We start from the raw sequence: 26,780 nt of genomic DNA, 5'->3' as shown, positions 1-26,780 counted from the left end.
CTCTCCACACATTTGCAGATCAACAAATAATATCTATAATGTATCAAAATCTTTATTATCAGTGATGAAATGAGAAATTTTGCACTTCCCTAAAGTCTTTCTGTCCTTTGAATGAAGAGACAAGAGGCAGCTTCCACTTAACATTTGTACAACAAGACAGCAGCATCTCCCTGGATGGTTGCTCTCTACCAATTTTTTTTTTTTTTTTTTTAACAAGTCGGCCGTCTCCCACCGAGATCCCAACTAAATAAGAAAATGCAAACAATTTAGCCATCAGTAAAAATTGCTATGAGAATTTTTTTCCTTTTAAATTCAACAGCTATCTCCCACCAGGGCAGGATGACCCAAAGACAAAAAAAATGCATTCATCATTCATTCACCATCTTGGCAGAAATGTGCTAACATCACAATCATTTACCCTCTGACTGCAACATCCTCATCCCTCCTTCAAACTGTTGGCAAATATAAACACACACATTTATGGGAAAGCACTAAACCCATATGGGTCATACAGCTCTTGGGAATGGGAGGCAATTAAGTCTGATTCAAGTAAGTGGATGGAAGCTCCAATTCCCTGGAACACAAGCCCTTCACCAGCATCAAAGGTACCTCCTTGAAGAGGACTGAGGAGAAATTGAAACCCAGTATATCTTGTAATATTCAATGTTAATATTAACAATATGGCATGATACAAAATAAACTAAGCACAGCGAGTCCTTAACATATATTATCACACAACACTTGACACACCTGAAATATCACAGACATCAATGGCTGGACAGTTTGCAATTCCTTTGAAAATAATTGAAACATTAACATTGATCTAAAATCAAATTTTCAAGGTACTGACTGCTTAATGCAGATTAAGAATAAAACTTTAAAAAAAATCATATTTTCCACATGTAAAACTGTTTAAATATGTACTCAAATCACATGTTTTATTAAAAATAAAATTGTTCAAATGTTTTGACAATAAAAGCAGTTTTGAGAAATACCCTAAAACAATGCAGTGTGTATAGCAACTCTCTCTCTAGTGCACAATATAAGTTCTTTTCTTAGACAGTATGCTAGTGACTAGGATGATGGTTTCTTCGATAAGTGTGTCGAGAATTTCACTGGCAACTTGAGTCTTCACAGCAGCTTCATCCTCGTCATACTGGGTCCAGCTGCATTCCTCTGCTTGAAGTTCTTTCACCAGCACCTGCAAGAAATTATAAAATTTATATAATGGTCAAGTATACCAAGTGAAGTGTATGGTAGAGTTTTTTTTTTTTTTTTCAACAAGTCGGCCGTCTCCCACCGAGGCAGGGTGACCCAAAAAGAAAGAAAATCCCCAAAAAGAAAATACTTTCATCATCATTCAACACTTTCACCTCACTCACACATAATCACTGTTTTTGCAGAGGTGCTCAGAACACAACAATTTAGAAGCATATATGTATAAAGATACACAACACATCCCTCCAAACTGCTAATATCCCAAAACCCCTCCTTTAGAGTGCAGGCATTGTACTTCCCATTTCCAGGACTCAAGTCCGGCTATATAAAAATAACCGGTTTCCATGAATCCCTTCACTAAATATTACCCTGCTCTCACTCCAACAGATCGTCAGGTCCCAAATACCATTCGTCTCAATTCACTCCTATCGAACACGCTCATGCACGCCTGCTGGAAGTCCAAGCCCCTCGCCCACAAAACCTCCCTTACCCCTTTCTTCCAACCTTTTCGAGGACAACCCCTACCCCGCCTTCCTTCTCCTACAGATTTAAATGTTCTCCATGTTATTCTACTTTGATCCATTCTCTCTAAATGACCAAACCACTTCAACAACCCCTCTTCAGCCCTCTGACTAATACTTTTATTAACTCCACACCTTCTCCTAATTTCCACACTCCGAATTTTCTCCATAATATTTACACCACACATTGGTAGAGTTATTATGGAAATAATTAAAGGTAAGACAGCAAGATTTAAGAAGGGTAAAGGATGTGTAGACAAAGTGTTTACACAGAAATATATAAATGAGTAGTACAAAGATAAAGGTAAAGGAAATTTTTTAAGCATTTATGGATTAAAAAAAAAGGCACCTGATAGGGTTAATATGAGAGAAATGTTGCAGATATTGCAAATGTATAAAATAGGTAATGGGTTATATTTGGATATCAAGACTCAGGTTTAGGTATCTAGGAGGATTACTTTTCAGTAAAAGTAGGACCCAAACAGGGACACATGATATCACCATGGTTGTATAACACATCTATAGATAGGGTTGTAAAAGTTCATGCTAGTGTTGGGGAGAGGGGTGGAGATGTCACGATCTGAAGGGTCTTCTTAACTGTGATGTCAGTGTGTTTCTGGTAAGACAGTGATTGGATGAATAACAGTGAAAGTATTTTTCTATAGGTTGGGTCACCCTACCTCGGTGAGAGATGACCAGTGTGTTTAAAAAAAATTGAATACAACATACGTATATGCATTTTGCTATATGAAGCAGAGTGCTACATAAGTAAAAGTGCACTGTTTATATCCTTAACATTTTAGGGATTGATTTCTTCCATAAATACATAAGCATTCAGAAAAAGTGAAGGTCATTCCTTTAACCCTTTCAGGGTTTCAGCCGTACTAGTACGGCTTACGCACCAGTGTCCATGACGTACTAGTACGCATAAATTCTAGCGCCTTCAAATCTAGTGAGAGAAAGCTGGTAGGCCTACATATGAAAGAATGGGTCTATGTGGTCAGTGTGCGCAGTATAAAAAAAATCCTACAGCACACAGTGCGTAATGAGAAAAAAAAACTTTGACCGTGTTTTTGGATTAAAACAGCGACTTTGCACTATATTTTCGTATGGTATTTATTGTTGTATTCTAGTTTTCCTGGTCTCATTGTATAGAATGGAAGACATATTACAGAAATTGAGATGATTTTGACTGGTTTTACAATGAAAAGTACCTTGAAATTGAGCTCAAGTTAGCAGAAATGTTTGATTTTTACCAAAGTTCAAAAGTAAACAAATCATGCTAAGCGTCCAATACACGTCAACTGGTGAGTCTAATATTCTTTCACAAGTGCACCAATATTATTTATGCCATTTCTACACTAATGCAGCAGTCTGCATAACAGTAAATCTTATCTTTTTTGTGAGAATAAAAATTCAAAGTGGAAAGCAAAAGAAATGTAAGAGGGGCCTGGGGACATGACTAATGAACAGAGGAAATGTTATTTTAGTGCCAGGAATGTCTTTCTTGTTTATTCTGGACCCTATTTGAAAATTGGCATCTTTTGAAATTTGAGTGAAATTGGCAAAGTTGCTAAATTCTGACCACTGTACCGGATAGTTGAAATCAGTAGATTGGTGGTTTCTTGTACTCGTTCGATAGAAAAAAATGGAGTTCTAGTGAAATAGTTATGATTTTTGTCGACTAGTACATTGGAATTGACCGAAAATAGGGCTCAAAGTGGGCAAAATCGCTGATGTGCAAACATCGCCGAGACCGCTAACTTCGCCAGAGCATAATTCCATAAGTTTTCCATCAAATTTCATACTTTTGGTGTCATTATGATCAGGAAAAGATTCTCTATCTTTTCATAAGAAAAAATAATTTTTTTTTTTTTTGAAATATGGGGGAACCTGAGAACAAGTCTCTGAGAGGGCCTGTGGACCCTGAAAGGGTTAATTGAAGTTTTAACATTCCTCAGTTTGAAAGCCCCGTCTGGGTCCATAAGGTTAAAAAAAAAAAAATATCTTCTAAAATGGTAGAGAATCTTTCTCTAAAGGTAATGGCATGAAAAATGCAAAAATTGGTTACAATACAAATTACGCAGGCATAATGTCTAACACGCTCACACATACTTGCTGATAGTCCAAGCCCCTTGCACACAAAACCTCCTTTACCCCCTCCCTCCAACCTTTCATAGGGGTCGGCCTAGGAAAGGTTGGAGGGAGGGGGTAAATTAGGTTTCGTGTGCAAGGGGGTTGGACTTCCAGCAAGTGTGCGTGAGTGTGTTAGACAGGAGCAAATGGAGACAAATGGTTTTTAGGACTTGACGTGCTGTTGGAGTATAAGCAATGTAATATTTATGAAGGGATTCAGGGAAACCAGCAGGCCGGACTTCAGTCCTAGAGATGGGAAGTACAGTGTCTGCACTCTGAAAGAGGGGTGTTAATGTTGCAGTTCTATAACTGTAGTGTGGGCATGCCTCTGGCAAGACAGTGATGGAGTGAATGATGATGAAAGCTTTTCTTTTTCAGGCCACCCTGCCTTGGTTACCAACGGCTGATGTGTTAACAAAAAAAATGAAATTTAAAGTCAGGGAGAACTTTACAGAATTGATTTCCCCCACGTTGAATGCAGAAATTGGCTAAAAATAAGTCTTAAGCTAACCCAATTCCTGGTTATTTTGCTAATATTTCTACTGCACTATCATTGATTATAAAAAAACTACCCAATTAAGTACCCAGAATTCAGAATTTAGCCAATTTTTTTTTTCAACAAACTGGCCGTATCCCACCAAGGCAGGGTGGCCCAAAAAGAAAAACCAAAGTTTCTCTTTTTAAATTTAGTAATTTATACAGGAGAAGGGGTTACTAGGCCCTTGCTCCCAATTTTACATTATTTTCCACAAATTTCAGTTTAAAAATACAGTCCAAGACACTGTAGTCATTCCAGACAGTAAAGCAACTTCCCACTGTTCATCAGTCACATCCCCAGACCACTCCTTTATAACACGTGACCTTCATTTTGAATCCATTGTCACACACAAAACTGACAGTTTTTTTCCCGATTCTCAGTTAATAAACCATAAACAAAAATACTTGGTTATGGTTTGTCATTCCAATAATTGATATAGACCTTTTAATAGCCCACCAAACAGACCAGAGGAGCTAAGGGACTCCTATCCTTTCCCATAAAAAACACTCAAATTAGACAACTGTCTTCACTCGAGTCCTATTTCAGATAACTCCCAATCTTAAACTTGCAGAAAAGTTCTGCATATTACTAGTGTCTTCTGTTCTAATGGATCTGAAAAAAAGCCAGTAAAACCTCAAAAAAACACCATAAAAACAATGCCCCAAAATTGCTATTTTAACCCAAACACAGGGTGAGAGGTTAGCGGTTTTCATCATGCACTGTGGGGCAGGATTTTTTTTACAGTGCCCACACTCACCGCACAGATTCACTCTCTCACGTCCAGGCTAAAATTTGCCAATCACAGCAAACTTGAGGGTGTACTAATTTTTAAAGAGGTGGACTGGTAAGTCAGCAGAAGGACTCAGTCAGATGACCAAAACTCCAGTGGTGGGTCATCATAAAACTAAGACTCGAGTGAGAACACGTGTCCTCTTTCCTGACAAACATTACCTAACTTAACCTTAACCCTTTCAGGGTCCGTCCCGTAGATCTACGGCTTCATGTTGAGTGTCCAAACCGTAGATCTACGCCAAAATTCTAGCGCCGTCAAATTTAGCGCGAAAACGCTCATAGGCCTACATGTGAGAGAACGGGTCTGCGTGGTGGGTGTGCGCCATAAACAAAAAATCTAGGGCTCAGTTACCCTTGTTCACCATGCATCGTCGCAAGGCAGCTCTCACTCCAAGGAAAATTGGGACTCTCCTGTTCCTATCTGATAGTTCTGACAGTGATGGAAGTGCGAATGAAGACGAATTCTTTGGCTTTGATCAGTTAGTGACCGAAAGGAATGACCAGGATATTGATAATAATGCAGAAAACCCTGACGATCCTCAGCCTTCTACCTCTGGTGTGGGCACTCGTCAGTCACGGTCGGTTGTACCTCAACGAAAGAGAAAACTATTATTTTCGCGTGGCCAGGCCTCTGACTTCAGTAATGATGATGATAGTGATGTGGATTGTGATTTTATTGCTTTTGACGATCATTCAAGTAGTGATAGTGAGGAATCATATTCACCAGTGAAGCGTCGGTATGTACGCCGCCGCATGCGCTCGGGTAGTGTACCCTATGCCATGCCCAGGGGACAGAGTACATCCCAGAGAACATCCCGTGGCCCTACACCAGGTATAGATAGTGATAGTGAGGATGATGTGGCTACACTTGGCATGGATAGACCACAGGCATCAGTAGATGGTGGTATTGGTGATGGTAGTGCCACGGCCATGCGTGACTCACCAGCCCAGGCTGGGACCCATGCTGCTGACTCCGCAGTTCAAGGACAAAGCGGAGCGTCAGCCACCAGCCCACCACAACCACAACTACCCACACAACCAGCCTATGATGTCCAGTATCCACCAGCAAACCGTATCTGGGATTGGCAGCAAAATCCCAATTTTGTTCCCAAGCTCCACCACTTTGATGACTCTGAAAGTGGAATTCTACCAACTTGTCCCCTTGGAAACACTGCAAATGAACTGGAATTCTTTGAATTATTCTTTGACCAGCCATTGATGGAAACTATTGTCAGGGAAAGTAATAAGTATTTTGAGTACACCATGGCAAATACGATCATATCACCACAGTCAAGACTACACCGGTGGAAAGAGACGACTGTTGCAGAAATGTATTTGCTTTTTGCAACAATAATGCTTATGTGTAAGAATGGTATATAATACCGACAAGATGAAATTAAGACACACGTGCAACATCTGGGTATCTTTATTGTAGACGTTTCGCCATCCAGTGGCTTTATCAATACAAATTCTAGGACATAACTTGAAGACAGTAGAACTATGTACAGAAGATGAGGTAATCAGTCCCTCAACCTAGGAGTAGGTGCGAAGAGCACTATAGTCGTGGAGATTCTGAAGCAGAAGAAAGGAGCCTGACGTTACTATATAAGCGCCAGGCTCCTTTCTTCTGCTTCAGAATCTCCACGACTATGGTGCTCTTCGCACCTACTCCTAGGTTGAGGGACTGATTACCTCATCTTCTGTACATAGTTCTACTGTCTTCAAGTTATGTCCTAGAATTTGTATTGATAAAGCCACTGGATGGCGAAACGTCCACAATAAAGATACCCAGATGTTGCACATGTGTCTTAATTTCATCAATAATGCTTATGCCTCATGTATATAAGCATAATATAAAAGTATACTGGTCCACAGATCGGCTAATTTCTACCCCGGTCTTCAGTGAAATCATCCCAGTGAACAGGTTTATCTTACTGTTACGTATGTTGCACTTCTCTGACAAAACCAGGCCTGACAGAAGTGACAGGTTATACAAGATTAGAAATGTTTTTATGTATCTCAAACAAAAGTTCAGCATATACTTTTATCCATTCAAGAATCTTGTAATTGACGAGTCTTTGATTTTGTTCAAAGGTAGGTTGTCATTCAAGCAGTATATACCGAGCAAGAGGAAACGCTTTGGTATAAAACTGTTTGTACTCTGACTGTGAGTGGCCTGGTATTGGATATTGTTGTATACACGGGAAGTAAAACATTGAAAGATACCAAGATGTTATTGGGTATCTCAGGTGACGTAGTGAGAAGCATGATGGCACCTTATCTTGGTAAGGGGCATACATTATATACCAATAACTGGTACACAACCCCATTACTCAGTGATTTCTTGCGAGTGAACAAGACAGATGTGCGTGGCACAGTGCGTTCTAATCGTAAACATATGCCCAGGCTCAACGAAGGTGCTTGTGGTGATGACGTGCAGGTGTTTACTGCCAATGACATCATGGCATTACGGTGGCATGACAAACGAGATGTCACATTGTTGACAACCATTCACCGTAATGAAATGAAAGACAGTGGCAAAGTTGATCGAGTGACTAATGAACGTATTCGAAAACCAGTGACAGTGATTGATTATACACAAAACATGCGCTTGGTTGACAAAAGTGACATGCAGATTGGCTTTGTTGATTGTGTTCGTAAAAGTTACAAGTGGTACATGAAACTTTTCTTCCATCTCATGGACATTTCAATGCTCAATGCATAAAATATGTACCAAATGAAGACTGGCAACAGACCACCGTATGGTGAATTTTGTTTGTCTGTTGTCAGACAACTCATAATGAAGTACCAGGTAACAACACCTGCTATACAACAAGGTCCTCGAACTCCTCAGGATATACCCAAGCGTTTGAGGAGGGAAGGTGATCATTTCATAATACAGCTTCCTTCAACTCAGAACAAATTTGCTCAGAAGAGATGCATCGTCTGTGCACAAACAAAACGACGGCAACAAAGACGCAAAGACACTCGGTTTATGTGTGAGGAATGTAAGGTACCTCTGTGCATGGTGCCTTGTTTCAAGGAGTTCCACAAGCTCCAGCAGTTCTAAAACCATGTCCAGTGATTGTAAATATGTAAATATATGACAGAACATTAGTATTATACAAGATTTGTGCATGTTTATTGTAATAACAACAGTGGTAAACAATAATATGATAATAACTTTAGTGCGGTTATTGTGTTCATATATACACATTATATACAGTATTGGTCTCTCAGGCCCCAAATGTTAGTAGGAAAAGAAAAAAATTGGAAAAGAAAAGAAAAAACTACAAAAACTGCTAAATAAAGTAATGCGCGTATGTGGAAATCGTCGATGTTGCTGCCACCAGGTCATTTTGGACAAACTTCTCGGCACTGTAGCTCGGTAAGTACTGATCAGGAATTTTTTTTTTTTGTCTTATCACCTTCACAAAAATATGCTCTTTAATTCTGTAAGAAAAAATAATTTTTTTTTTTTTCAAAATTTCTTGGACACTGGAGCACCACTTCAGATTTTGGCCTTGGACCCTGAAGGGGTTAAGGATGTCATAAATTATGTAAATTAATGTCAATGATGTTGATCACTATGATATACTAGCATGTGACGGACATATTGAGGGTTAATGAATTCAGCATTTCTATACTGTGACATAACCAGATGCAAAATCCACCATCTGCTTAAATTAACCCCTTCAGGGTCCAAGGCCCAAATCTGAAGTGGTGCCCCAGTGTTTACCTGGAGTTTACCTGGAGAGAGTTCCGGGGGTCAACGCCCCCACGGCCCGGTCTGTGACCAGGCCTCCTGGTGGATCAGAGCCTGATCAACCAGGCTGTTGCTGCTGGCTGCACGCAAACCAACGTACGAGCCACAGCCCGGCTGATCAGGAACTGACTTTAGGTGCTTGTCCAGTGCCAGCTTGAAGACTGCCAGGGGTCTGTTGGTAATCCCCCTTATGTATGCTGGGAGGCAGTTGAACAGTCTCGGGCCCCTGACACTTATTGTATGGTCTCTTAACGTGCTAGTGACACCCCTGCTTTTCATTGGGGGGATGGTGCATCGTCTGCCAAGTCTTTTGCTTTCGTAGTGAGTGATTTTCGTGTTCAAGTTCGGTACTAGTCCCTCTAGGATTTTCCAGGTGTATATAATCATGTATCTCTCCCTCCTGCGTTCCAGGGAATACAGGTTTAGGAACCTCAAGCGCTCCCAGTAATTGAGGCGTTTTATCTCCGTTATGCGCGCCATGAAAGTTCTCTGTACATTTTCTAGGTCGGCAATTTCACCTGCCTTGAAAGGTGCTGTTAGTGTGCAGCAATATTCCAGCCAAGAAGTTTAAAAAAAATTGTTATTTTTTCTTATGAAATGGTAGAGAATCTTTTTGTGAAGGTAATAAAACAAAAAGTACGAAATTTGATAGAAAATTGACAAAATTATGCTCTCGCGAATTTTGATGTGTCAGCGATATTTACGAATCAGCGATTTTGCCGACTTTGACTCCCATTTTAGGCCAATTACATTATTCCAGTCAACCAAATTCTTAGCTATTTCACTAGTATTACTTCTATTCTATCGACTGAGCACAAGAAATCGCCAAGTCAACTGTTTCAACTACAAATTAGAGAGATCGGAAATTGTTAATTTGGCCAATTTAACACAAAGTTCAAAATATTCCAATTTCAAAATAGGGTCCAGAATAAACAATGTAGGTATTCCTGGAACTAAACTAACATTTCCTCTGTTCATTAGTTACGTTTTGAGGCTTTACAAATAAATTCCATTTTGATTTTTTATTCACATATTGAATTTTTATTCACACCAAAAAATAGAAGATTTACTGTTATGCAATACTGTAATAATTGTATAAATATCATCACCATATTTGTGAATGCATATTAGACCCACCAGCTCGTGTGTATTAGACGTGTGAGGTCGTTTGTTTACTCTTGAATATTGGCAAAAATTTAACATTTCTGCTACTTTGAGCTCAGTTTCAAGCCATTTCCAGTGCTAAAACCAATCAAAATCATCTCTATTTCTGTAATATGTCTTCCATTCTATCAAATGAGACTAAGAAATCGCAAATAGAACTATAAAAAACATACGAAAAAACACTGCAAAGTCGCTGTTTTAATCGAAAAATCATGATTTCAGTTTTTTTCTCTCATTATACACAGCGTGCTGCAGGATCTGTTTTATGTGGTGCACACATACCACATAGATGTATTCTCTCATATCAAGGCCCAAATGTACCACTCACAGTTTATCAGAGTGAGCTGAGCTCGTGACGTAGATCTACGGTTTGGACCCTGAACGTAAAGCCGTAGATCTACGGGACGGACCCTCAAAGGGTTAATATTTATGACACACTGGCATAAGAATTTTACCTGATCCACAAGATCTCTGTGTTTCCGTGCCCAACGAACTAAGAGTGTCTCCTTCTCAGGCGATGGCTTCCATCCAAACAGAACTTTAACCCGCTCCTGAACATGAGAATACAGAGCCTTTCTTGACTTTGTCCTTACTACATACAACATTCGAGTAGGTGGAAAGGCTTGCTTCACCCACGGTGGTGGCACAGGAGCATGCTCCACTTGATAGGCTTTGGAGACTAGTTCCCGGGTCAGTGAAAACAACAGCAAGCGGAAAGTTCTTCCACTGACTTCGTCCTCTTCAAAATTTTCTTCCTCTGAGCTGTAATAAGAAAAAGGTCATGCAAGCAGTTGTTTAATTGGACAATATCAATGAAACATTCCTACAAGCTTTCAAGGAAAAAAATGCTGTACTTAGAAAAGGTCTCTTCAGTCTACTTGAAATAAAAATTCCACTGGAAAAGCACAGCCTCATGTAGAATTTCGTTGTTGAATCTCTTTGTTCAATTCATCAAAAATAATTTACCTTAGGTTTCCATTATAAAAAGGAAAATGTCTAAAACTACAGGTATATGGTCATTTCTTAATACGTATATACAAAGTAACCAACACTTTTTTTAATATTATTGATGCCTTTGCAGCAGCCTAATTTCTAAAAACAACTGTGGAAGAATTATACACAACAGCTATAAGATAAGAAGAAGAAATTAATAAATGAAAAAAGTAATATATCAGCACAATATAATGAAAACTAAAAGATAAAAGAAAATGCTGTTCTAGTGAAGAGATAAAATGGAATTTTAAAATTATCAATGAATGAAAATGCAATACACTGCTGTTTCAGAACATGCCAACGTTGGACTCAGGATATAGAGTGAATAATTCTAATCAATGCAAAATTAAGAAAATTTTGCTTTGCAGTGTGGCTTACACCCACTTCACAATCCTAGGGTCTAACTCTCAGGCAAGTGGATGCCATGCAAAGTACCTCTCAGCTGAAGCCTTGAATACTGTATAATGAAAAGACATAACTTTCATGGCACAAAATGCTAGAGCTGAACCTTCAAATATACTAAGTAACAATAATTTTTCTTGGCTTTCAGCAATCCTTTCACCTCCCAGGCAATTTTACTTCACATTCACATTACTATATTTTTTCAGGTCACTAATGACTGGTCATTCCATATAATTAATTAAAGATGCTTCATAATGTTAAAGCATAAATAATGTATTGGCTGTTTAGTGTGACATCTAAACTGTTGTATCTGAGTGCCTCTGCAAAGACAGTGATTATGTGTGAATGATGGTGAAAGTGTTTCTTTTTTGGGACATCCTGCCTCAGTGGGAGAGGGACGACACGTTAAAAAAAAAATAAAACTTCACAATGTTTGACATTACTGTAAAAGCCAAGTTAAATCATGAGGAGTGTGCGAAGGAACTAAACCTGATGACCCTAGATAAGGGGACAAGGGGTAATATGATTATAACATACAAAAATCTTAAGAATTGATAGGGCAAATTAGGACAGACTGTTTTAATTAAAAGGACCAAGATCAAGGGGGTACACAGCTGGAAGCTGAAGACACAGATGAACACTGGAATGTAAGGAAGTATTTCTTTAGTCTCAGGGTGGCTGAAAAGTGGAATGCCTTGGATGAGGCAGTGGTAGAGCAACCTCAATATACAGCCTTAACAGTAGATATATGGCCAGAGAGGGTAGGAATCAGTTATGCCAATTAAAGTAGGCTAGGAGAAGAGGCCAGGAGCAAAGTCTCTATCACCGAAAACTCAACTCAGTGAGTGCACATATGCATCCACGATGCACATGGGCACAAAATTATTAAAATTCACAAGAAAATATAATTACTTGAGAGCTTTTAAAAAATCCTGACAACTAAATATATTGACTAAATATATTATCTTTCAATACATTATTAATTCTCTAGCAACATCCATATGACTAAATGAATCATAGTTTTAAATACAAAATGACACTACATTAAAATTTATTACATGTGAAATGATGCATATCATTGTACATTTGATGTAGCAGCATTCCTTACCTGCCAGAGACCGATGACGTAATTACCAGAGGCGGCTCCACATCAGTAGGATTGAGGCCACGTTCCCAAGCTTCACAAAGACAAGTGAGACACTCACTGATTATGGACATCACTTCTTCTTGTTTACTTGGTACAGAGTGGAAGACCACTGTTGACAACTTTCGTTGATCTGCTTTGCTCAAACGATGGGGAGTGCTGAAAAGATATTCATGCATCATATATGGAGGAATATATAAACCCATAGTGGTTATACAGTGCTTGGGGTATGGAGAGCCTTCAGCTCTGATCCAAGGAAGGGAGAAGTCCAATTCCTTAGATAAAAAGCCCCTCACTAATATCAAGGAACCTCCTTTGAAGGAATACATATGGAAGAAAAAATTACCATGTGTGTAAACGTCTGACAATTAGAATAAAAAAAAAACTTATGTATAGTATTTATCATAAAATTTCTAAAAAATATTTTCATTTTTCATTATTTTAATATGTATGTATACTGGGTCAACACTGATCCTACACCTCAATATCTATGTAGACTTTCAAACTGCAGGCACTATATATCCAGTCCTCTAAAATACAAGTTCATAGACAGTTCCCCTGAATCTTTTCATATAACACTTTGCTTACATTCTACCGTATTAAACTTCAGTTATTCCAATCGCCTTGATCCAAAAGAATGAGTCTAATATGCTCACATATCTTGCAAGTATATGGAATAGGTGGTAAGTTATTAAATGCTGTAAAGAGTTTTTATGAGGATAGTGAGGCTCAGGTTAGGGTGTGTGGAAGAGAGGGAGATTACTTCCCTGTAAAAGTAGGCCTTAGACAGGGATGTGTAATGTCACCATGGCTGTTTAATATATTTATAGATGGGGTTGTAAAAGAAGTAAATGCTAGGGTGTTTGGGAGAGGGGTGGGATGAAATTATGGGGAATCAAATACAAAATGGGAATTGACACAGTTACTTTTTGTTGTGGAGGGAGTAGTAGGTAAATTTGAGGTGCCAGGGGTAAATGAAAATGGGGAGCCTTTAATTGAGCTATGTGTAGAAAGAGGTTAAGTAATAAGTAATACATATTTTATAAAGAAGAGGATAAATAAATATACAGGGTATGATATTGCGCGTAATGAAGGTAGTTTGTTAGATTATATATTGGTGGATAAAAGGCTGATGGGTAGGCTCCAGGATGTACATGTTTATAGAGGGGCAACTGACATATCGGATCATTATTTAGCTGTAGGTACAGTTAGAGTAAGAGGTAGATGGGACAAGAGGAAAATGGCAATAACAAGTAAGAGGGAAGTGAGAGTGTATAAACTAAGGGAGGAGGAAGTTCGGGTGAGATATAAGCGACTATTGGCAGAAAGGTGGACTGGTGCAAGTATGAGCAGTAGGGGGTTGAAGAAGGTTGGAATAGTTTTAAAAATGCAGTATTAGAATGTGGGGCAGAAGTTTGTGGTTATAGGAGGGTGGGTGCAGGAGGAAAGAGGAGTGATTGGTGGAATGATGAAGTAAAGGTTGTGATAAAAGAGAAAAAGTTAGCTTATGAGAGGTTTTTACAAACCAGAAGTGTTATAAGAAGAGTAGAGTATATGGAGAGTAAAAGAAAGGTGAAGAGAGTGGTGAGAGAGTGCAAAGGGAGAGCAGATGATAGAGTGGGAGAGGCACTGTCAAGAAATTTTAATGAAAATAAGAAAAAATTTTGGAGTGAGTTAAACAAGTTAAGAAAGCCTAGGGAACAAATGGATTTGTCAGTTAAAAACAGAGTAGGGGAGTTAGTAGATGGGGAGATGGAGGTAAACTCCAGGTAATAGTGAGAATATTTTGAGGAACTTTTAAATGTCGACAAAGAAAGGGAGGCGGTAATTTCATGCACTGGACAGGGAGGTATACCATCTTTTAGGAGTGAAGAACAACAGGATGTGAGTGTGAGGGAGGTGTGTGAGGCATTACGTAGAATGAAAGGGGGTAAAGCAGCTGGAACTGACAGGATCATGACAGAAATGTTAAAAGCAGGGGGGGATATAGTGTTGGAGCGGTTGGTATTTTTGTTTAATAAATGTATGATTGGCGGAGAGCATGTATAGTCCCTTTATATAAAGGGAAGGGGGATAAGAGATTGTAAAAATTATAGAGGAACAAGTTTACTGAGTATATAAGGAAAAGTGTATGGTAGGGTTGTAACTGAAAGAATTAGATGTAAGACACAATGTAGGATTGCGGATGAGCAAGGAGGTTTTAGAGTGGGAAGGGGATGTGTAGATCAGGCGTTTACATTGAAGCATATATGTGAACAGTATCTAGATAAAGGTAGGGAAGTTTTCATTGCATTTATGGATTTAGAAAAGGCATATGACAGAGTGGATAGAGGAGCAATGTGGCAGATGTTGCAAGTATATGGAATAGGTGGTAAGTTACTAAATGCTGTAAAGAGTTTTTATGAGGATAGTGAGGCTCAGGTTAGGGTGTGTAGAAGAGAGGGAGACTACTTCCCAGTAAAAGTAGGTCTTAGACAGGGATGTGTAATGTCACCATAGTTGTTTAACCCTTTGACTGTTGAGGTCGTATATATACATGTACGTCTTACGAGGTACCGTGTTTGACGTATATATACTCATAAATTCTAGCGGCTTCAAATCAAGCAGGAGAAAGCTGGGAGGCCCACATGTGAGAGAATGGGTCTGTGTGGTAAGTGTGCACCATATAAAAAAAATCCTGGAGCATGCAGTGCATAATGAGAAAAAAAAACTCCAACTGTTTTTTTTAATTAAAATGCCGACTTTGCAGTCTATTTTCATATAGTATATATGGTTGTATTCTCGTTTTCTTGGTCTCATTGATAGAATGGAAAACATATTATAGAAATAGAGGTGATTTTGATTGATTTTACTATAAAAAGAACCTGGAAATGGAGCTCAAAGTAGGGAAAATGTTTGATTTTTGTCGATGTTCAAGAGTACACAAATGATGTCATTGTCCAATAAATGTCCAACTAGCCATTCTAATATGCAGTCATGAATGGGTTAATGTTATTTATACAATTATTACAGTATTGCAGTAATCTGTATAACAGTAGATCTTCTATTTTTTGTTTGAATAAAAATTCAAAATAGAAAGCAAGAGTAATATCAGAGGGGCTTGGAGACATGACTGATGAACAAAGAAAATGTTATTTTAGAGCCAGAAATGTATGCATTGTTCATTCTGGACCTTATTTTGAAATTGTCGTATTTTTTTAATTTTTATGAAATTAGCCAAATTGCAAATTTCTGACCACGTTATTGGGTAGTTGAAATCAGTAAATGGGCAGTTTCTTGTACTCAATCGATAGAAAAAATGTAGTTCTAAAGAAATAGCTATGAATTTGGTCAACTGGAACAATAGAATTAGCAGAAAATAGGGCTCAAAGTGGGCGAAATTGCCGATTTGTAAATATCGCCGAGGTTGCTAACTTCGCGAGAACGTAATTCCGTCAGTTTTCCATCAAATTTTGTGTTTTTGGTGTCATTACAACTGGGAAAAGATTCTCTATCATTTCATAAGAAAAAAATAATTTTTTTTTTTTAAATTTTGCGACACCAGGAGACACTTCAGGATTGGGGGTTGCGACAGTCAAGGGGTTAATATATTTATAGATGCTAGGGTGTTCGGAAGAGGGGTGGGATTAAATTATGGGGAATCAAATACAAAATGGGAATTGACACAGTTGCTTTTTGCTGATGATACTGTGCTTATGGGAGATTCTAAAGAAAAATTGCAAAGGTTAGTGGACGAGTTTGGGAGTGTGTGTAAAGGTAGAAAGTTGAAAGTGAACATAGAAAAGAGTAAGGTGATGAGGATATCAAATGATTTAGATAAAGAAAAATTGGATATCAAATTGGGGAGGAGGAGTATGGAAGAAGTGAATGTTTTCAGATACTTGGGAGTTGACGTGTCGGCGGATGGATTTATGAAGGATGAGGTTAATCATAGAAATGATGAGGGAAAAAAGGTGAGTGGTGCATTGAGGTATATGTGGAGACAAAAAACATTATCTTTGGAGGCAAAGAAGGGAATGTATGAAAGTACAGTAGTACCAACACTTTTATATGGGTGTGAAGCTTGGGTTGTGAATGCAGCAGCGAGGAAGTGGTTGGAGGCAGTGGAGATGTCCTGTCTAAGGGCAATGTGTGGTGTAAATATTATGCAGAAAATTCGGAGTGTGGAAATTAGGAGAAGGTGTGGAGTTAATAAAAATATTAGTCAGAGGGCTGAAGAGGGGTTGTTGAAGTGGTTTGGTCATTTAGAGAGAATGGATCAAAGTAGAATGACATGGAGAGCATATAAATCTGTAGGGGAAGGAAGGCGGGATAGGGGTGGCTGGACGGAGGGGGTAAGGGAGGTTTTGTGGGCGAGGGGCTTGGACTTCCAGCAAGCGCGTGTGAGCGTGTTAGATAGGAGTGAATGGAGACAAATGGTATTTGGGACCTGACGAGCTGTTAGAGTGTGAGCAGGGTAATATTTAGCGAAGGGATTCAGGGAAACCGGTTTTTTTTATATAGCTGGACTTGAATCCTGGAAATGGGAAGTACAATGCCTGCACTTTAAAGGAGGGGTTTGGGATATTGGCAGTTTGGAGGGATATGTTGTGTATCTTTATACATGTATGCTTCTAAACTGTTGTATTCTGAGCACCTCTGCAAAAACAGTGATTATGTGAGAGTGAGGTGAAAGTGTTGAATGATGATAATAGTATTTTCTTTTTGGGGATTTCCTTTCTTTTTGGGTCACCCTGCCTCGGTGGGAGACGGCCGACTTGTTAAGAAAAAAAAAATCTTGCTGGATGTTCAAACTCCTACCTCTGAGCACCTTTCATTTTTTTTGACCCATCAGACAAAGAAGACTCAGTGTAGTCTTTTCTAAGCATTCTATGCCAGACAAGCAATTCTATACCCTGCACCTCTGTTATTATTATTTTAGATTATTTTACCATACTGACCATCTCTCAAAATGGTACCTGGAGTTTACCTTGAGAGAGTTCCGGGGGTCAACGCCCCCGTGGCCCGGTCTGTGACCAGGCCTCCTGGTGGATCAGAGCCTGATCAACCAGGCTGTTACTGCTGGCTGCATGCAAACCAACGTACGAGCCACAGCCCGGCTGGTCAGGTACCGACTTTAGGTGCTTGTCCAGTGCCAGCTTGAAGACTGCCAGGGGTCTATTGGTAATCCCCCTTATGTATGCTGGGAGGCAGTTGAACAGTCTCGGGCCCCTGACACTTATTGTATGGTCTCTTAACGTGCTAGTGACACCCCTGCTTTTCATTGGTAGGGTGATCCCAAGGAAGAAAACATTAACCATCATTAATTTAATAGCCGTCTTGACAGAGGTGCACAAACATCACAATTCAATTGACCCTTCGTACTTTAACATCCCTACTATTTCCTCATGGTGCTGGCACTAAACTTCCCACCTCTTGGACACAAGTCTCCAGCTAACCAGTTTTCCTTGAATTCCATCATAAATGTTATCTTCTCACACTCCAAAAACAAGCAAAATCCCTAAAACCACGATTTACATACTCACACATGCCTGATGAATGCTCAAGCAACTACCATTGAAAACTGTGACCTGATATTGGTCTCAGAGAGACTGAAACACTGTCTTAAGTTTCCTATCGTAAGTGTGGATTATTTATAAAGTTGAAATCTTCACACCCACCCTCAAACATTTCCAGATTTATACACCCCCTTGGTCATCCTATTCTGCTCTATCCTATCAAAATGGTCAAACCACCTCAACAACCCCTGTGCTGCCCTTTGAATAATGCGTATCATAATCCCACATAGTCACGTAATTCCAATGCTCCAGATTCTTTCTAAAATATTCATACAACACATTGCTCTCAAAAATGTCATCTTCACTGCATTCAGGTTGCACCTCACTGCAAGGTGTAAAGCCTGGGTCCCACACTCCTATACAAGGTTTGATATCATGAAGGAGCAAGGGCTACCTATACCACAGAGTTACTCACTAGCTACAAGTGTACAAACTTGTTTAAGTAATATTTACTGCTGTTTTACACATCAAAAGCTGGGTGTCACGGGTAGTCTTAAAGTATTAAACTATTTTTGCATCTTCAAAGAGTAAGACTTATCAGCCATGCAAACAGTTAATTATGTAAAAAATGTGTAAAAAATAAAAGTAATGCAAGTTGACTGAGTATATAAAATATAGAAAGCCAAAGTACAGAAGGAGAAAAATACACATTAAGGATATAGTCATGCAGTATGCAATATAAAGAAGGAAAACATATATGAAAACACGATAGTGAGAGAATATAGTAAAACACTGAACAAAGAAGGCACTAAGACAATACCCAGTGGTATGTGTAGGGCTAAGAGGCTGTAAGCTGGAAGCAACACGGTCACTTGATGGGCTACTATAAGCAGGAGGTCTGGCTGGAGAGGAAGAAACTGACGAAGATGATGACGATGACGATGAAGAAGATGACGACGGTGGGGTGTATGGTGGGGGAGGCTTATTAGGTACTTCACGGATCACCAAGCCTGGATATTGCTCCTGAAGCTGCTGTAGTTCCTCCAACCTTGCAATCTGGGAAATTGATGCTTGCATTAGCTGTTGTCCATTACCCACTGTACAATATTATATATTACTGTACACTGCCCAATGTTGACCCATAAAGAATCTTATTTAGTAACTTTTGTTAAAACTCCTAAAATAACAAACTAAATTAAAATTATCCGTAAGAGTAACTGTTAAGTGAACTATTACTTTCTGCTTCTCTGTCCATATCCATTAAAACCTTGTTTCCACTGACAGTTACATCACGGGAACCTTTTAATCTTTAATATAACTGTATTTCATCTGAGTTTCCATGAGCTACCAAGAATAGCAAATATACCACACAATATCATCTGTTACATGTATCATAACTATCTAACCTCAGCAGCAATTCTCTCTTCCTCAGCTTTCAGTTGCTGCTGCTTCTTCCTGTTGTCTGCAGATGTCCAAAAGCTATCATCAAACCAATCTCCCTCAATCCCCTTTACAGAAAACTCCATATTATTGGCTTCCAGTTGTTCCAGTTTAGTGTCCAAGTCCAGGTCAGTCGAAGCCAGGTTCAGCAGCTTGTTTGTTAGTGTTCTCTGTGACAAAATAATTGTATATTTTAATGACAAGAAGGAACACGACCCAAGAAAATTAACAGACAAAAAACTTCATCTCCTTCCTTCATCCTACAGTTATTATATAAAATTTAAGAATTCTCTTTTTAAATTATAAAGGCTACTTCTTAATATTTTTATAATCTTTTAAAAATTATCTTTCAAATAATGAAGTTTATTGTTCTTCCGAGTTAAAAGAAATCACAGTTGATTTTGTCAAATTCATAAATGCAATTTAATGATAATTTTGGCCATTTCATGAACATAAAAAAAAAAAACATTTGATTCAGTTGTGCTAATATGTCAATAATTATGGATCATAAGCTGGAAAAATAAAGAAAATATTCTCACCGGGTCAATTGCAAAATTTTCTCCTTCCATTTCCTTTGATGCATTAGAGGAAGAAGCATTATATTATAACTAATACTGCAACTCTGCTTGAGAATACCTCCACAAGCATAGCACTTACTGGCATGGCATTACATAAATAAATACAGTACAGTTCTATAGTATACTTCAAACACAAAACTGCTTAAAACTTAATTACTATTAGTCTACAATGACTATAATGCACAATTACTTTTAATACAATAATACCAATCTCTCTCTCTCTCTTTTTTTAATAGCAAATGGGGTCCCTTGATAACAGCAGAACATGCACTGACCTTAGGTCAGACAACACAGCCATGAACAATGCTGTAAGTCCCTCTCCTACTCGAACCAGTGGATTACTTAGCCCCATCTAGTCAGTCATCTGACTGATCTGCTTGCCATATACCTGTGCTGGTTACACGAGCATTACTGGTGCAGAATTACAGGAATAGAGATAATTTTGAATGCAGTGCCTCAAAATGATGCCTGTGGTGCATCATTTGTGAGTGTTAAGAGCTTTTTTCACACCTCAAGTTAATATCCAGACTCATAACACCATAAGCCAGACCTGTAGTTTCATGAATAATGCTGCTCTCTTGTACTTTTAATATATGCACAGTAAAAAAAACTTTTATACCTCAGTGGGTCCCACTATCCCATTTTCCTCATCCCCACTGGCACAAAGAGTTCTCTGCAGAAAGCAAATAGGAACTAAGAACCTGTAAAGGACTATGTAACCATGGCTGACAGGATCCTGGTTATCAATAACTAGTTCAGGCACATAGTAAACAACTAGTTAGAAACAGCTTGTAGCATTGCTAATGGCTTCATTGTATGAACAAGGGGCAATAAGTATATAATGAAGTCATGGGACTGTGGCAAAAGAATATGACAAAAAATACTTGTTCAGTGACAACTGAATACTGTACTTTCTGGAGCAGTGTATTTGACACTACATAATGAAGGCAGACCACAAAGTACATTCAGACACAAGCTATATAAAATTACATTACAGAAAATCTAGAAGCATAACAAGGAAATACACTACCAAGTTCACATAAATGTATGTATATTCAGTGTGTGTTTTGAACATGTATGCATTTTGTGTGTGCATGCATTTACCTATTTGTGGTTGCAGGGGTCAAGTCCTAGCTCCTGGCCCTGCCTCTGAACTTGCTGTTGGCCACATTCACTCCCTCCTAGCCACATGGGCCCTGTCATACCTACTCTTAAAACTATATATGGAGCCTGCCTCCTCCAATTCTTCATCAAGATCATTCCACTTCCTGACCAGTGAGACTGTGGCCCATCTGTCTTTTTTTAGTTTCCAGCAAAGTCTCCAAGTGCCTGTTTCTTGCCTCTCAAACCTGTCCCTGTCCACAATTCCTCTGAGTCTTTTGTATGGTGTTATGTGTCTCCTGATTCTTGTGTTCCAATGTCATTCAATTCAATACTGTTATCCTCTCCTTAGCTCTAGAGTAAGCTTTATAGCATACTTCTGCACCTGCTGAAGATTTTTGACATGCTTTTGCAAGTATGAGTTCCATACTGGTGCTGCCTACTCCAAGATGGGCCTGATATATGTTGCAGATTACTCCTTCTTGGAGAACTCAAAGAATTCTTTTCTTTTTTTTTTTTTAATTTAAGTAAGTGTAACCTGACCCTCCATATCTTTATTTGAATAATTTGTGACTATCACAGTAACTTAATTTAGTGTGCATGTATAAAGCGCATTAATGGAATACAACACAAAACAACAAGCAAGTAAATAAAATACTGTACCTCATATAAACTATGAGGTAAAATTTTCAGCTATCTAAAGCTGTATGCAGTAGAACAACAACACTCACCGTGTCAAGACTATAGTCATCAGCCTTGGTGATGTCATGGCTCGGGGACACAGCTTGCTCCTCACTGTCTTCCTTCGTCACTAGTGAAGAAACAGCAGCACCAAAAGCATCCATTCCAGGAACAGCAAAAGAAACAGTAGCACCAAGAGAAACAACAGCACCAGGAGCATCTGGAACGATGGTATCAGCTGTTCCTGCAGCACTACGAGTGATGGCATCATCTGTTCCTGCAGCACTACGAGCGATGGCGGCATCTGTTTCGGCAGCACCAAGAGTGAAAGCAGCATCTACTCCTGTAGTACCAAGAGAAATGGTAGCATCTTTTTCTGCAACACCAGAAGCAATGGTAGCATCTTTTTCTGCAACACCAGAAGCAACAGTAACATCTTTTTCTGCAGCACCAGAAGCAATGGTAGCATCTCTGTCTGCAGCACCAGGAACAACAGTATCATCCAGTGAAGCAGCAGAAGTAGAGGGTAAGACTGTCTCCTGATGTTCCTTCTCTGTCTCTTCAGACCTTCTCAAAGGTGATACTGAAAAAACACAAAACTTTTAATGCCCAAGTTCAATTCTTGCTAGCCCTCCTAACCATAATCAACCATTATATATTTGCTATCACTCCCTCAGCATTCAACCAACTATTCTTTCTGCTGCAAGTTTATTATTCACACGTTGTGCTTACTATCTCTCTCAAAATAGTCATTTGATTATTCTCATTTCTCTATTAAGAATATATCTGCTAATATTTAATCAATAGCTCTCTATGCTTCACATTTAAAAAAATTAAATTTAACCAGAACTGAAGTCATTTTTCATAATTTATACATGTATTGTCTACCCAAAAGGCCAAAACATTTAAGAAACAAATGCTTAGTGCATAAAAAAGCTTAATTACAATACTGTGGTACATTTCCAAAACAATTTAGGAAAATCTCTAAATGATAGAGAAGTTGCATTTCACCTGTAGGAGGAGTTGGTGACCGATTGTCAGGACTCAAGTCATCAGTCAGCTGAGGGACCAGCTGGGGTAGGGAAGGTAGTTGCTCTGTCAGATGTGCCAAGACCTGTGATTGGCTGTTGTCATCTTTGCTAGATATGGAAGCCTCAGAAAGCTCTTCTGAAATCTCCTTGCAGTCATCATCTTCCTTCAATAATTTGGAACTTTCCTCTGATATGAGCCTTTCTTCCAGTACTTGACTCTGCAATGGGATCACAGCCAAACTGCCTTTTTCATCATTCAAGTGAATCTGAGATGAAGCTGACTGAAGAATTGATGAAGGCATTAATCTTTCACTATCAGACTGGACTTTGTTACTGCTTTCTTTGTCCTTTATTATCTCAGTAAACAACTGAGCTGTGTCTTTCATCATAGATGCAAGCAAGTTATTGGAAATGTCATCTACCAGTCTCTGTTTATCTAACAAGTCAAGCTTTTTGCTTTTTTCCTTTTCTAAATGCTCAACGAACTTGACTTTTGGTTGAAGATATGGCACACTGCTGCCTGCAGCAGCTGAGCATTCAGACTTGGTGCAAGTGTCCCTCTTTTCTGAAAGGGATAACGACTTACTGGTATCATCTATAGCTTTATTTTTTTCTAAGGTATGATGGGAGGAGCTCTTTATTCCTAGTGACTTGTGACTCTCTTCTTCACTTAAAACTTCCTCAAAGATGGCATCATCAATTTCCTCCCCAATACTATCTTCTAAACTTGTATCTTTATTCTGCTCTGTTGATTCATCGACGTCAAGGGATTCAGCATCTGGTGCAGGAATGAAAATTTCTAATTTTCTTTCTCCTTTTGTACGAATTTCAATTTTTTCATTTAATTTAACATCATTTTCATTAACCAGACTCTGTGGCAGTGATGGACATATTTCTGTTAAGGTTGTAACATCTCCATCTTTTTGTGATGAGTCAACTTTTTTGGGGCTATGAACAATTGTCTCTGTGCTTGAAGCTTGTGATGGGGTGTGATCTGTATCAAGACTGGAATCTCGAGACAAAGATTTCTTAGGAGACAAGCCCTCAATAGAATGCTCTGAGATGGTTTCATCTTCAAAGCTGTATTCCTCGGAGACAGATGATGCCTCGGGTGTTTTTGAAGGTTGATCCTCGATCTTTGGTTCTTCTCTGTTCTTTACTTCAATATGAATTGAAGCAATCTCTAATTCATCATTACATGCACTTGCATGCTGTAGTGGTTCTGATTCTGGCACTGATTCACTCACTTGTGATTTGACTGAGACTGATTTGTCTGTTTTAATCTCATGAGATCTGGATGAACCTGAGTGATCAGATTTAGAACCTTCAGAGACCAGAGACAGGTCAGACACATCCGATTTTTCTGGACTTGTTACAATTGATTCTGAGAGTTTTGACTTTTTGGTTTCAGCAACTTGTGGCTTTTTGATCACAGGTCTTACCGAAGATGCTTGTTTAAGTTCTTTGGATTCCTTCTCGAGCTCTAATCTAGCTTGCTGAATATAAGCATCATAATTAGATATTTGTTGCCTGAGTGAATGTTCCTGGGATGCCAGACGTTCCCTTCGTAACCTTCTTTTCTCCTTTTTGAGTCGATCTGCTTCAGCTCTTCTTGCAGCTAACTGTTCCCGAAGAGCTATAAGTTTACCCTCTCCATCAGAAATATCTGAAGCAGTCTCTGTTTGTGATAAGGTAAAGGAGTCGTCTGATTCACTTGAATATCGTCTATGCTGCCTGTGGGGAGAACGTGGTGATAATGGTACCCTAAGAGGAAGGGGCAAGGCTCTTGTTGAACTAATCTTCTGACTGGATAATTTTGCCTCAGATGATTTTGCACTGTTAGATCTTGTATCAGCTCCAGATGCATGCTCACTGCCAGACCTAGATGAGCCATAACTTGTTCTTGTTTTTGGATCTCCAACAAGTTCCTCAGAAACAACAGAGTCGGATCTAATGTGTGTTGGTATCTCCGAACCCGTGGAAGCAGATTTCAAATTCGTCTGAGAATCTGACAATTTTTCATTCACATGCGATGCAAGCAAATGTGATTTTTCAGTAGCTTTTGAGGCATTTTCACCTGTTAATGTTCTAATGCTACTGTGTTTTTCTGACAAATTACTTTCACCTGAGAGAACACTTTTTATGGAGCTACTTATGCTAGTTATTCTATTATCCCTGTCTGTGTGGGCTTCCTGCATCACTGAACTTGTTTTATTACCATTACTAGATACCAGTTTGGCCACTGAAGTCTGATCAGTGTTCAAATGTTTTGCCCTGGATATTTCTTCAGATGACTTTTTGGAGCCAGTAATTTCTGTAGGCACTGAGGTACTCGCTTTGTGGCTTCTGTAAGTAGAGTCCTCATGCTCTGATATAGATGAATTCATGTCACTCTGAGATACAGATTCATTCCTGCCTTCAGGTACTGAACTCTGGCTTTCAAGAGTTGAGGCATCAATGCTCTCATCTGGGACATTTTTTTCTCCAAATGCTCTGCTATTTTGTACTAGAGCTGACAAGGGTGAAATTGCAGTGGGACTTTTATCCTTTTTGTCTCGTGTTCTCTTGGTTATATAGTCTGCCTTTCTCTTAGATTTACCCAAATCTTTTTCATGGCTTTCATAAGGAGACTTGTTTTTTAGTCTCAAAATTTCCCTTTCTTCATGCAACAACTGTTGCTGCAAGGCCTCGGCTTCAGCAGCACGTCGCTTGTCCTGCATTCTGATAGAAACACTTCTCTTTCTCTCTTCAGAATGGGATCTTCGTTTCTCCCAGCCCCCACCATCTGAAGGACTGCTTGATCCAGTATCTCTCCCCTTTAATAAGAGATGTAGTGATATTTCCTCTTTGTCATTACTTGATGATGATGCCCCTACATCCATCATTCTTGGGGTAAGCCGTGGAGAGCTTGAACCAGGAGAATGACCTCTGGAAGCAGTTAGGTGGCCTCTACCACAAGCCGATACCAAATTAGTGGTCGTTGCAAGTAAGTGATGGTGCTGTAGGAGCATTAGCCGTCTTTGCTGTGCTGCAATATTTTGTGTTTCGATCAATCGTTTCAGATGTGTCCTCTGTTCACGCAACTGCAGAAGAACAGCACGCTGACGTTTGCGCATGCCTATTCCACCCTCTGACTGCAATGCTGCCAATTTCCATTTTGCCTCTTCAATAAGCGATTGTTCCTGTTTGTTTTTACAAAATAAAAATACAAAATGAAATTTATGTATGAAAATATAACCAACTACATTTAAAAATAAGTTTAAATGTAATAAAAAATAATTTAAAAGTATGAACATGAACTAAATGTTGAATAAATTATTTTTTTAATATCTGCATCTACTTGTTACTTGATATTTCCATATAGTGTCAAGTGAGCAATGTCTCTACATAACCAATGGTCATGTACATAATTACATATATGAGATTTTTTTACATAAAATATTCAATCTGTAATCCTTACCATTTATTAAGAGGTTCACCACTTCCTAATGCACTTAGAACCATGATATTACATGTATCTTCTATCAGTCAGTTATTTATCACTGCACAGTACACGTTCTCCTCATCTCAATATACATTTTACCACCTCACACATCCTAATCACACCTTTTTCCCTTAAAACTATTTCAATTAACCCTTTGACTGTTTCAGTCGTATATATACATTACGAGCCACCATGTTTGAAGTACATATACTCAAAAATTCTAGCAGCTTCAAATCAATCAGGAGAAAGCTGGTAGGCCCACATGTGAGAGAATGTATCTGTGTGGTCAGTGT

At 38.9% G+C, this 26,780-nt stretch overlaps 1 protein-coding gene across 1 annotated transcript in view; it reads right to left on the bottom strand.

The window, feature by feature from the left end:
• Window positions 1-649: 649 nt before the first annotated feature.
• LOC128684894 (serine-rich adhesin for platelets-like) overlaps window positions 650-26,780 on the bottom strand; it is a 47,160-nt gene continuing 21,029 nt past the window's right edge. Inside the window, exons 9-15 of the mRNA XM_070097120.1 lie at window positions 22,984-26,185; window positions 22,023-22,555; window positions 19,579-19,782; window positions 18,993-19,228; window positions 12,639-12,833; window positions 10,591-10,897; window positions 650-1,201 (exon numbers count right to left, since the gene is read on the bottom strand). Coding sequence (XP_069953221.1) covers window positions 1,031-1,201; window positions 10,591-10,897; window positions 12,639-12,833; window positions 18,993-19,228; window positions 19,579-19,782; window positions 22,023-22,555; window positions 22,984-26,185 — 4,848 coding nt within the window. The 3' untranslated portion in view covers window positions 650-1,030. The remainder of the gene's footprint in view (window positions 1,202-10,590; window positions 10,898-12,638; window positions 12,834-18,992; window positions 19,229-19,578; window positions 19,783-22,022; window positions 22,556-22,983; window positions 26,186-26,780) is intronic.

This window comes from Cherax quadricarinatus, chromosome 4, assembly GCF_038502225.1.
Source record: "Cherax quadricarinatus isolate ZL_2023a chromosome 4, ASM3850222v1, whole genome shotgun sequence".
Lineage (NCBI taxonomy): Eukaryota > Metazoa > Arthropoda > Malacostraca > Decapoda > Parastacidae > Cherax > Cherax quadricarinatus.
This window is presented reverse-complemented; position numbering and strand designations above follow the sequence as displayed.